At 38.0% G+C, this 11,556-nt stretch overlaps 1 protein-coding gene across 2 annotated transcripts in view; it reads left to right on the forward strand.

Annotated features, from left to right (window-relative positions):
* LOC145499466 (5'-nucleotidase domain-containing protein 3-like) overlaps nucleotides 1-11,556 on the forward strand; it is a 121,135-nt gene that overhangs the window by 5,652 nt on the left and 103,927 nt on the right. Inside the window, exons 4-16 of one of the 2 annotated variants that reach the window (XR_014050944.1) lie at nucleotides 39-94; nucleotides 1,234-1,327; nucleotides 1,915-1,992; nucleotides 4,002-4,058; nucleotides 5,094-5,154; nucleotides 5,740-5,842; nucleotides 6,439-6,543; nucleotides 6,963-7,047; nucleotides 7,680-7,766; nucleotides 8,231-8,284; nucleotides 9,126-9,212; nucleotides 9,891-9,958; nucleotides 11,172-11,520. Coding sequence is in view for 1 of the 2 variants with exons in the window: in XM_081478987.1 (XP_081335113.1) it covers nucleotides 39-94; nucleotides 1,234-1,327; nucleotides 1,915-1,992; nucleotides 4,002-4,058; nucleotides 5,094-5,154; nucleotides 5,740-5,842; nucleotides 6,439-6,543; nucleotides 6,963-7,047; nucleotides 7,680-7,766; nucleotides 8,231-8,284; nucleotides 9,126-9,212; nucleotides 9,891-9,958; nucleotides 11,172-11,415 (1,179 nt within the window). In the remaining variant the exon portion in view is untranslated. Of the gene's footprint in view, nucleotides 1-38; nucleotides 95-1,233; nucleotides 1,328-1,914; nucleotides 1,993-4,001; nucleotides 4,059-5,093; nucleotides 5,155-5,739; nucleotides 5,843-6,438; nucleotides 6,544-6,962; nucleotides 7,048-7,679; nucleotides 7,767-8,230; nucleotides 8,285-9,125; nucleotides 9,213-9,890; nucleotides 9,959-11,171 lie in introns of both variants that reach the window. The other variant, XM_081478987.1, reaches the window with a different exon arrangement.

The raw sequence follows: 11,556 nt of genomic DNA on the forward strand, positions 1-11,556 counted from the left end.
ACTTGAAATCATGTAAAAATGCTTGGTTTGTTTCTTAGGGTCTCTTGCTTAAAGTTGATGCTTTTCACAACATTATGTTGGGTTCTGTTTATAGGTTAGTTTATTGTGTATATTGCACTGATTGTTCAGAAAAGTCCCATAAAAACAAAGCAAAAATTGACTATTGGCATGCTTTGTCAGGGCAGGAAAAAAAACCCAGGTCTGATTGCCCAGGGCAAGTAAGAATGGAAATTTTGTGGTCCAGTGGGCAAGTGAAATTAGCCTCGGTAGTCTTGTTAGAGATAATTTCCAATCAAAAACAATTTCAAAACTTATGACCGCAAGATGAGCAAAATAATGATTTGCAAGCATGGATTGGTTTAAAATCCAAGCATACTTTGCTTACGTTTGTTGCACGTCTATTGGGCAAGTACATAAACTTTTAGTTGGGGCAACTGAAAACTGAAATGCACTGGCCCACTGAGCAACTGGATTTCAATTTTTTTTCCTGCCCTTGTACTTATATATGTCTCCTCTAGCCAATCAGAGTAAATACCTCTTGCTAACCATGTTTGAGGGCCATGCTGTAAGTTCTGGACTGAGTTTTTTTCCCCATTGATTTATGGCCCAAGTGTGAAGTGTGTGGGTCATAAATTGAAGTAGAAAAACAAGGATCCGTAACTTACAGTACAGACTGAGAAAACGAGGTTAGTAAGATATTTACTTTATCTCTACTGTGTGTCTGTTGAGTTCAGGAATGATTCCTATTCACGTGGAACGGCTTCAAATTTCTGACACACCTTGAAAGCAAAACAAGTCAATCTGAAATCATTGTTTAGTGACTCTTAAGTCGTTAGCAGGTTGTAATACACATTTTCAGCTGTAAAAGAAAGTTTTAAACTTTTACCTGCCAAAAAAGTTAAGAACACTTGCAATAAATCACAAAACATTTTGGTAACATGAACAGCTTTTAATTTTAGCGGGCCGTACAGTAGAATACAGCCTGCTAAATTGACCAATCACAGCGCATGTACTAACTGAGAGATATAGTGAATGTGTTTAACCAGGCACTAATTGAATTGGAATTTTCCACTGTTTGTCACAGCTTCAGCTCATGCTTTCATTTTGACTTCTATTTGGCTTACTATGTCTACCTTGTGAGAATTAGGGAAAATGTAATTAAAGTTTTGAAAATAAGAATTCCAGAGATCATGTGAAAATGATAGGCTGACAGAAAACTACTTCATTTTTCAGGGGTTTACAGCCTGTACCCAATGAGGAAGTGTTTAAAATTTATGAAGGAACACATCTCGCCATTACAAAGATCAACCCTTCCAATTTTCTCAATGTAGGTGTAAGTTCAGTTTGCCTAATGTTTTATAGTGCAATTGGTTGTTTATATAATAAGTTATTTTATTCTTGCATATTTTTAATTGGTTTTTACTTATGATCAGCTGGAAGACAGACATATGAATGATGCATTAACTATTCCTTTTCTTACTATATAAAACAGATAGTTTAGTAACTGATCACATCAGTGACATACTTGGCCATCACCTTGTGTGCCACTTTTTTGCTCTTTCCACATTTTGACGTCATCTGTGGTCATTTACTCAACAGACGCACAGCAAAATGGAATCTACTTGTTAAATTCACTCATATAATTATATATAGGGAAAGCAAAAAATAACCTTTTTCAAATTTGTCATAACCAATATAAGTGTGCTTTCAAAAGAAGTGTGACAATCTGCATCTCCCACTTCCCAAAGAATTTTCTTACACATCAATTAATCTTTTTTCCATATGAAAAATCCTAATATTGTTAAGTTCTTCCTTTTGCTGAATAATATGGTTGCTGCAGTAATTTGCTCAAAGTCAGCCTTGGTGATCGTAGAAACAAATGAAATAACATGAACTTGTTTCTTTGTTATCCAGGGCCCAAGAAGAACCATGCATCATATGATTGACCTGTTTTCATATCCTGAGATGGTTCTCCTATCTAATGTTACTGAGGTAAAAATCAAGAATTGTAGTTGTAAAATTGTATTGTAAATTGACTATTGTAGACCCCTAGCTTTGTTAAACTAAGTTCTGATTAGTTTGTTTCTCTGCTGAAAATCCACAAATTTGATTGGCTCTCTCACTGTTTATTGCTTGTACCTACAGAGGATATGAGTACACCACCCTTGAAACTGGACATTTTGCCTTAAATTGGACTGAGTGGGTATTTGCAAATAGGCAACAATCTGTAGGCAACTTGAGTATTGCTCACATAAAATAAGGGCAATATTAACCTTATTCGTTTAGTAGACGTTACAAGGTTAGAAGTGTACACAATGATAGTTCTGGCGCAGAAATATCCTAAAGCCAATTTTATTCCCAGGGGAACCTTCTAGTAAGGGGTTACATGTACATGAACATGTAGGTTATGGCACTAGGACACATAATTTTTTTTCACATAAAAGTTCATGAAGACATGCTTGATCATCGCAGTTACATACACAACTTAAGCATTTGTGAAATTAAAGCCTGAAAAAAATTCAGTCCTGAACGGGATTTGAACCCATGTTGAGTCTGCGATACCAGTGCACTGCTATACCAACTGAGCTATCAAGCCAACTGGGAGCTGATCATGTTGTGAGTTCGATATATACCCGTAGATGATGAAGAATGCAAGTGAATACATGAAAGACCATATATTTGAACTGCGGAGAAAGATATGAAGACATGATTGATCATCGCAGTTATATACACAACTTAAGCAGTTGTGAAATTAAAGCCTGAAAAAAATTCAGGCCCGAGCAAGATTCGAAACCACAACCTCTGCGATAGCAGTGCACTGCTCTACCAACTGAGCTATCAAGCCAACTGGTATATAACGAACTCACAATATTATCAGCTCCCAGTTGGCTTGATTGCTCAGTTGGTAGAGTAGTGTACCGGTATCGCAGAGGTCATGGGCTCGAATCCCGTTATTCATAGTGAAAAACTTGATTTCTCTGAAGATCTTTCAGAGCTACCCTGCAAGCAGATGTCGCCTCGATTTTATTTGCAACCTATTCGCACTCGATCTAACAGCGCTGAGTCTCATAAAGGAGACTGCACTTTCGTCTTCAGGTGAGAAGAAAAATGTGTTGGGCCAGGCGACAAGAAGTTTACAAGGTAGAGTGGCTCAATTGAGAATAAGGAAATCCATTGGAGCAATGCAGTTCATGTAGTGGAGGTTTGCCAGTTCTTATACCTCATGAAGTATGCACAAAAGGTCCTTTTTTTAAAAAAAATAAAAAGACTGCTGTTATAACAAGTATCCCCAGAAGTCAATACGGTAACTCATATAACTAGAATAACCCATAAGCCACACATGTCAATCATCACCCATTGGGAAATTGATGGGTTTGCTCACAGAGCCTTTGATCATACAGCTGGGAGGTCCCCTTGGGATAAAAATGTTTTGTGAGATTTCCATATTCCAGAACCATCATTGTCTACTCTACTAAGCTGTATAATGTCTAATAGAATAAGGTTAATTGCCCTTATTTTCAGTGAGCAATGGTTAACTTGGCCACACCTTGTTGCTTATTTCCAAAAAGAACGCCCTAGCTCAGTCTAATTGATTTTCTGAGTCTTCCAAGAGAAGCCCTTGGACTTATTTTGATATTAAGACCAATTAATTTAGTGCATAAAAAATACTAATTTGAAACTTTCAAACACCTATATTTTAAAATTTTAAGACTCAAGTCTTAAAAATTGATGGCATTACTGCTTCACCCCTGAGCTGCCATTAATGACACAGACACTCTAGCCAGTTCATGCTGCTTTCTGCATACATTACAAATTTCCTCTTAAATTTGTAGGCAGATGTAGTTAGCTAGCTATGATCTAGTGGTGTCAGTGGTCTATTAGTTAGAATCCTTTAATATTACCAACCCAACAATACTACTGGATTTTGATAGTTTTGTTTAGCTGGATTTGCTGTGCATCACTTTTAATAAGTAAGAATTTTTTCCGATTATTTTGAGCAGTTTTTCCAGCAAAGAAGTATTCCTTATGACCCGGAGTATTTGTTTGGTGACTGTCAGGTATGTTTTCAGCTAAGTGATACAAGACATCATTACTGGCTCTAATACGAAGGCTGACTGCAAGCTATTCAAGCTAACTAACATTACTATTTAGGCTAACTTAGAGTGATATTTAGGCTAACCAGACTGTAGTTTAAGCTAACTGGAATGGCTTGCGTGACTTGTTGACTCGCTCTTTATGCAGACCTCACAAGCTGCAGGGTTTGTTAATTTATAATTTTATAAATATAAGTAGGGATTTGTAATATCTTAGTTTATTATCCATCAAATATTTTTGCTCATGCATGTCATGTGACCAAATATTCCCTAGCTAAAACTGAGGAATATCCGAGGATATTCCCAAATTTTCAAAACTTTGTGTGTTGTAAAAAATATTTGAAGGATAATAAACACAATAGCCTCCATTTGGCATGAAAGTATTCTTGCATATTTGTCCTTGGACATTATCTGTTCCTCAAAGCTCACAGTTTTGCTTGAGCTAAGCTCTCAAAAAAACTGTTCGCTTCTCGGAACAGATTATGTCTGCAGACAAATATCTGAGCATATTTTCGCATTGATGCAACACAAAGTATGTCAACCATGTAAACATCCATATGTACATTTATATGCCATCAGATTTTGTGCAATCAGCATTACTTTTTGGAGATTGAATGAAAAAAGGGGAAATTTATATATTCAGATACTAGTTGTGGCACTGTGATATTAGATTAAAACACTTGGGTGGGGGGAGTATTTGAGATGGTACTTGTAAATCCATAGATAGGATATCACGTGGTAAACCTTCAAGACTTTTGAAGTTGCAAGACCCTTGCTTAACAATGTGAAATGGACTTTGCTTTTTGTGATTATTTACTAACAGTTTCCAGTTATTTGACAGCATCATATTGATAATATATATAATCCTGATAGACTTGATCATGGGCGTGTAATAAGTGTGAAAGGCTGAGGATGTCAATCATGCCTTCTGCCTGCATTACATGTGTTAATATTGTGCTATTTGACATTGAACAATTGTTACATTTAATTTTTTTTTAGCAAGCTGTACAAAATGTACACAAATCTGGGAAGATGTATCAGGCGGTCATCAGTGATATAGGTATAAAAGAGCAAATCAACAGAATGAATAAATTGAGTTACACATTAAAATAAACCAATGTCATAAAAATGCATAACATACTCATTAGCAACATAAGGAGTTAAGATTACTTGAGAACTTTCCATCTTATCTTCCCAAGTAAAAATACATCGTGGCATTTGGTACAAACACTCGACTGTGTGCTTTGAAAATAATTGTCATGAGAGCTACTTGATGCTTTGGAATTTGTTTCATCAATTACCGTGACGGTGTTTGGATGTCTGATCTTAATTAGCGTAGATTTTTAAGATTTTATTTCTCCGCTTCCTTCTTAGTTTTAGGTTCCATTGAGCAGATATATCAAACACTCAAGACAGTGTTTAACCACATTTCCAAACACCTCGAAGCTCGTCAAAAATACCCCACTGCACGCTCTATTTTCAACTCACTTTTTGTTGTGTTTGATGCATTACTTCTGTCCCTGGCAAAAGATGTAGTTCCTTTTTTCTCTGAAGCTAGAGTTCTCAATCCTGCTCTTAGTTGCACCACAAGCTTTTGTACCACCACCACATTGGGTGATAAATTGTGATAAATTGTTTTCGATAGACAAATACCTCAAGAGGAGCCCTCGTCTGGGAGAACTTCTTAATAGACTTGTTTCTTCAGGGAAAGTGCTGTTCTTAATAACCAACAGTGGCTTTGAGTTTGTGTAAGTATGTCAGCATCAACAAATCATATTCACTACAGTTCACTGGGCTCATTTGCAGTGTGTAGCAATTTTGAGGACGCCGTGTTTCTAAAATAACCCAGTGGCTGACTGTCAGCCAAAGTGAATGAAGTAACAATAAATGTCTATTTCTGATACTAAACAAAAATTTTAAAAAAAGTTGCTTCAAATCTGTCACTGAGGCCCCGTTCACACTACGCCGGAGAAATTTGAAAACGGTGTCTTCACTCTGAAAAAGTATCATTCACCAAATGTCCATAGTGTGGACAGAAAACAATTAGAAATTTAAAAATGTACTAATTACCGGTCATTTTGGATTTGTGTTTTAGGAGAACTCGGGCAGGGAAATCATTCGAAAAGTTCTTCTAAGATGTTTTCCGTCCACACTAAAATACAAAGCTGGCGTTTCCAAATTCCTCAGGTTTGAAGAGCATTTTCGAAAAGCTTCGTTTTCGTGACGGATTAGTGTGGACGGTAGGCCTAACCGTAGAAATAAAGCTGTGTTTTCAGATTCCTCCATTGTTGTGTGGATGGGGTCTTAGGTAACATTTTATGAATGAAATCCAACGTGTCTTTAGGAAGAAAGGCATGGACCACATGGTTGGCAAGGGATGGCGTGATCTTTTTGATGTCATCATAACACAGGCTCGCAAGCCTTCTTTCTATCATCAGCAAGCTTCAAGGTTTGTTTGTTAGCATGTACTGAGACTGTTCACAGCCCTCTATTTTCTCGTATTTTTATTCCTTCGTTGAATGCGTGGATAGAATCGCGAGAGGACTGGGCACCAGCGCAAAACGGGAGACTTGGCTCTTTTGGCTGGCTTCGCTGGCCTCCCTCTCCCCAGCCGCTTGTGCTTTGCGCTCGCTTTGCTCGCTTTTTCTTTCGTGCGTGTTGAAAAATAGAGCAGTCTAGTATGTAATCTAGCAGACGTCGAACATTAACAATACTAGTTTAAGCTAAGTTGTTTGACGGTTATTCGAATCATGATATATTTTCATTTTTGCACGGTGATCGTTTGTTACTCATTGTGTTTTATGAACCAATTGTTGCTGGTTTGGCCATAGTTTGTTCAAACAAACTAAAAAAAGTTGATTTTTTTAGACCATTTAGATGCCTTGACACCAGACTGTATCGTCCACAGTGGCAAAAGGTTTCAGCTTTGTGTAAAGGACAAGTTTACTTGGAGGTAAGGGTGCAATGAGTTTACACTTGACATTGCATTTGCTATTTAGATTACTTACACCTGTAGTTACTGTTCTCGTTCTTTTGGGCATATTGATCTTAATAATTCAAGTAATGTGAGGTATCTATCAATCTGTATTTTTAGGCTGATTGAATATATTGCCCGTTAGCAAACAGTTAACGTATCAATCAGTTCCACTCTGGTCCCAGTGCAACAGAATTTAACATAAGTGATGTCGCTCCGAAATGTTGTTGCCTTGAATTGTTTGTTGTTTACAGTTTTGAAGTCCTACTTTAAACAGACATTTTAATGTGGCTCACAACGGTTTCTAGCATTTTGCAGCACTTCTTTGATGATTCAATGCTACCACTCTTTTTCATTTAATGGCCTAATAATGGTATCAATAAAATTGTGTGATCATTTGTAAGCTAGTTGTGGTTATTTTCGTGATGCAAAAGGTTATCATACCAACAGCATAACCATTAAAACACCCGTAGTTTTAGCTTTAAGTGTTTATAACTCAAAAACTAGTCGGTGACTCCCATATTTTAATCTTGAATTGTGGTTGGCATGTTAAAATACAACCCAAGCCAAATTCAATAAGATATATGTATGTTTGTTTTTTTTTCTGTCAGGGAAATATTGAGCAGTTCATAAAATTTACTGGCTGGTATGGTCCAAATGTGCTGTACTTTGGAGATCATGTTTACAGTGACTTGCGAGTAAGATAGATTATTTCCCTCTTGTTGATATCTACTTTTGATTGTTATAGAAATCATAAATAACTATTAGTTATTATTACCTTCATAAAAATTAATTCCTGTCATGGGGGGCTTTTGTTAGGCCCTGTCCTCACTACGCTGGAGAAATTTGAAAACGCAGCTCTATTTTTTCGGTTAGGCCTACCGTCCACACTAATTTGCCACGAAAACGGAGCTTTTCGAAAACTTTCGTCAAACTTGAGGAATTTGGAAACGCAATTTTGTCCGGCATAGGGTGGATGGAAAACATTTGAGGTGTTTTCAGAATGACAACGCCGTTTTCAAATTTCTTCAGCGTGGTGTGGACGTGGTCTTAGTTGACTTGCTCCTTCTGTAATAAAGAAACAGGAACAAACTATTAAAATAGCGCTTTTCCTTGCTCTTACAAAATTGCCGGTTAGTTAGAAGCTATTGGTTTATTTTAGGATCCCGTTTTGCATCATGGCTGGAGAACTGGAGCTATAATTCCTGAACTAGAGGTACTTACTGCAACAAGTGACATTGAGCTCACTGTTTATTTAATATATCAAACATGAAAGACCGTGTTTGACCGCATTTCCAAACACCGAGAAGAGAGTTGAAAATACGACGCGCAACGGAGTATTTTTGACGAACGTCGAGATGTTTGGAAATGAGGTCAAACACTGTCTTGAGTGATTGATATATCTTCTCAATCGAAACTAAAACTAAGGAGAAAACGGAGAAATAAAATCGTGAAAATCTGTGCTAATTAAGATCAGAAATCCAAACATCATCAGAGTCACGATTTCATTTGCTTAAACTTGATGAATTTTTAATGACTTTGAGAATGCTAGTTTGTCTGGTCTGCGAGCAGGCTCACCTCTGAATCACGCGCGCGAGCGGCGGAGAGCAAAGCGATCTGTCGGCGGGAAGAAGACTGGTGAGTTAGCGCTCCAACGTGATCCTGCTCGCAGGCTAAGTTTGTCTAGTTATTATGACTTATTTTCTCATTAAATGTTTTAAACTGTTGCCGTGTCTCATTGCGTAGCTTGAGGTAGTAATACCATTTGTTAAGGTGTAAACATTCCATACCTACTTACTATTCTGAAATGTTTAGGACTAAAAAATTACGTTTTTGGGTTATTCGTTCATAAAAGACGACTGTCAATAGACTTCTTCTCCTGAACATAGGATGTTCTGGTTGATCTTAGCACAATTAAACATTTTTCATGCCATCCATCCTTGCCTTTTCCTGTTTTGCGATCTGTATTGCAACTAATCTTTTACTAATCCCCTGAATGGTAGGCTTGTCCAGCCCACGTTCTCAGGAGTTTCATTTTGTTATTCCTTGTTTCTTAGTGGGAAATCAAGCAAAGTAACTCGCTGGATTTCAAGCGTTCTGTTGTGTGGTTAAGTAATATTCAAGATCTGATCATCCAGCTGAAGGTACTCAATTCATATCAAGCATGTTTGTTAATCACTTCTTTGTATCAAAATGGTCCATAATTGAACTTATTTGATGAGCACATTTTTTATTTTATTTTAGACATTTTAAGTTGTACGCGCAGATAGCTTTGACTCTCTAGACTTTCTAAAAGTCCTTTCCAATTATTATTCCCTGGCCTGTTAGTTTCGGCGTTGGAAAGGTCGACTTCTCGCGACTTACGTCGCTCGAAGATTATATCGCTTCGCTCGAGGGAGATAGTCAAGGGTTAAGAAAAGGTGGACTTCTGGCAAGTCTATGACTCTCTCTCTCAGTGACTAGTGTACTTTATGGAGCTAGCTTGGACAATTTACCCATCAAGGTTATACTAGAACTTTGTTATCCCGTTTCTTGACGTGTAGGGCTGCTTATTTGTTGCCTCGTGCCTTCTTTACATTTCTAAAGAAGAAGAAAGGACTTTCCAATGTTTTGTACACAAACAAGTTAACTGGCGGCTTGAAAACTAAAATCAACAAAATTAAATGTTGCTCTCTGTAGAGGTTTAGAGTCACCTACTGTGTGCTTGTTTACTATTTTAAATTGAACGGTTTCTCAGTAAGAAGCAGTGCCTCTCAAATTATTGTCTGCAAGTAAATTTATAAATTATCATAAAAGTTGTATTTCTTTGTATTTTTTGTCAGGCCTTTCCCCCAAGCGCAAGAAGGGCACACCTTCTAGAAGGGTGGAAACAAGAAAGAAGAGAACTAAGGTGAGGTTAAGCAATCACTGAGCCTGGAATGATGAAGCTGCAATGCCTTCTCTCGATTTCATCATTTATACAATGCGCTTATTGGTTATTTTCATACTGTTGATTTGTTTGCTTCTATACTGTGGAAATGACTAATTTCTGCAATTTTCGAACTCTAGCCAGTATAGCAATCGTTCCCTTGCGAAGAGCTTTTCCACATTCTGGCTGCGCGCAAATTGGAGCGAGGAAAAAAACATCGATGAAGCAGGGGATGGTGGGGGCAAGCGCCCCACCACCCTCTTCTTCGCTGATTTTTTTTGCTCTCTCTCTCTCCAATTTAAACGCAACCAGAATGCGGTAAAGCTCTTCGTAATGGAACGCTTGCTATGCAGGCCGGTCAAACCCCTTCAATACAAACACCTTCAGTACAAACATCAAAAGGGCACATTTGAGTGTCTGTATTATAGAGGTAGAGATTATGAGATTAGGTGAAATCTGGTTTCCCTGGGGCCAAGTGACCTGTCTGTAACTTAGAGGTGTCCATGTGATGTAGGTGTCCGTAAGGAGAGATATGACTGGGCAGACACTTAGCTATGCCTCTTCGATTTCCGTATTAAGAGGTTCGACTTCATCAAGTATCTGTGTTATTTCTCCCTAAGGCTCTCAAATACCGTATGTATTTTGTTTCCGGACTGATATTGTAAAATATAGTGGTAATACAGTCGGACATTTATTGTTTTGATTGTTAAAAAAAGGGAAGAGTGGAGGGAACACTAGTCTCTTCCGCAGCCGTTTTTGGGGATGTCACGCAACGCTCCCAAAAACGTCTGTGGAGGAGACTAAGGGGACACAGGCCTTGGAGAGTCATTGAAATTTGAAAAATGCAAGTTTTCGTCTTGGAAAGTCCTTGAATTTTGTTAACAAGTTCTTGAATGGTCGAGAGACCTGAAGGTGAAAAAAGCAATATTGAGGTGATGTTGATGGTACAGGTGTTGAGCGATATAATGTGAAGTACATAAAAGTGTAAGTAATTCTACCTTCAACGGGGTCTTGAGTATTCTGTAGTTTGTGTCCCTGCCCACCTAAACACATTTTACCTGTGATTCTGGAGGAGACGAGTCCTTGAATGTTGCTGAATTTTCCTCTAGTAGTCCTTGGAAAAATGGTCTTGGGGCCTACCAGATAGGGAAGCTAAATAGAGGATTTACCGTACCATTTGTTCTGCTTATGGCAGGTATACGTTGAAAGCGATGTTCAACCCAAGATTTGGCAGCGTCTTTAGGACGTATAACAATTCCACTTATTTCACACGGCGTTTGGTGCGCTTTGCTGATCTCTACATGTCGTCAGTTGAGAACCTGCTGAACTATCCCAGCAACTACACCTTCTACCCGCGCAGAACAGCGCTTCCGCACGAGGCAGTGTTGGATTTCAGATCAAGTGGAATTCCTGACCAGCGCATATTTCCTGATACTTAAGTAAAGCTACTTAAGTCTGCTAGTGTGGAAAGTGTGAGAAAGTGGCCAGGGTGTTGATTTTGGCCAGAATTGAAGCACAAATACCCTGGCGTCTTATTAGACAAAGTGTTCCTTAAAAGGTACTTATGATAGTTAGAGTGG

Source organism: Orbicella franksi, chromosome 1 (genome assembly GCF_964199315.1).
Source record: "Orbicella franksi chromosome 1, jaOrbFran1.1, whole genome shotgun sequence".
Lineage (NCBI taxonomy): Eukaryota > Metazoa > Cnidaria > Anthozoa > Scleractinia > Merulinidae > Orbicella > Orbicella franksi.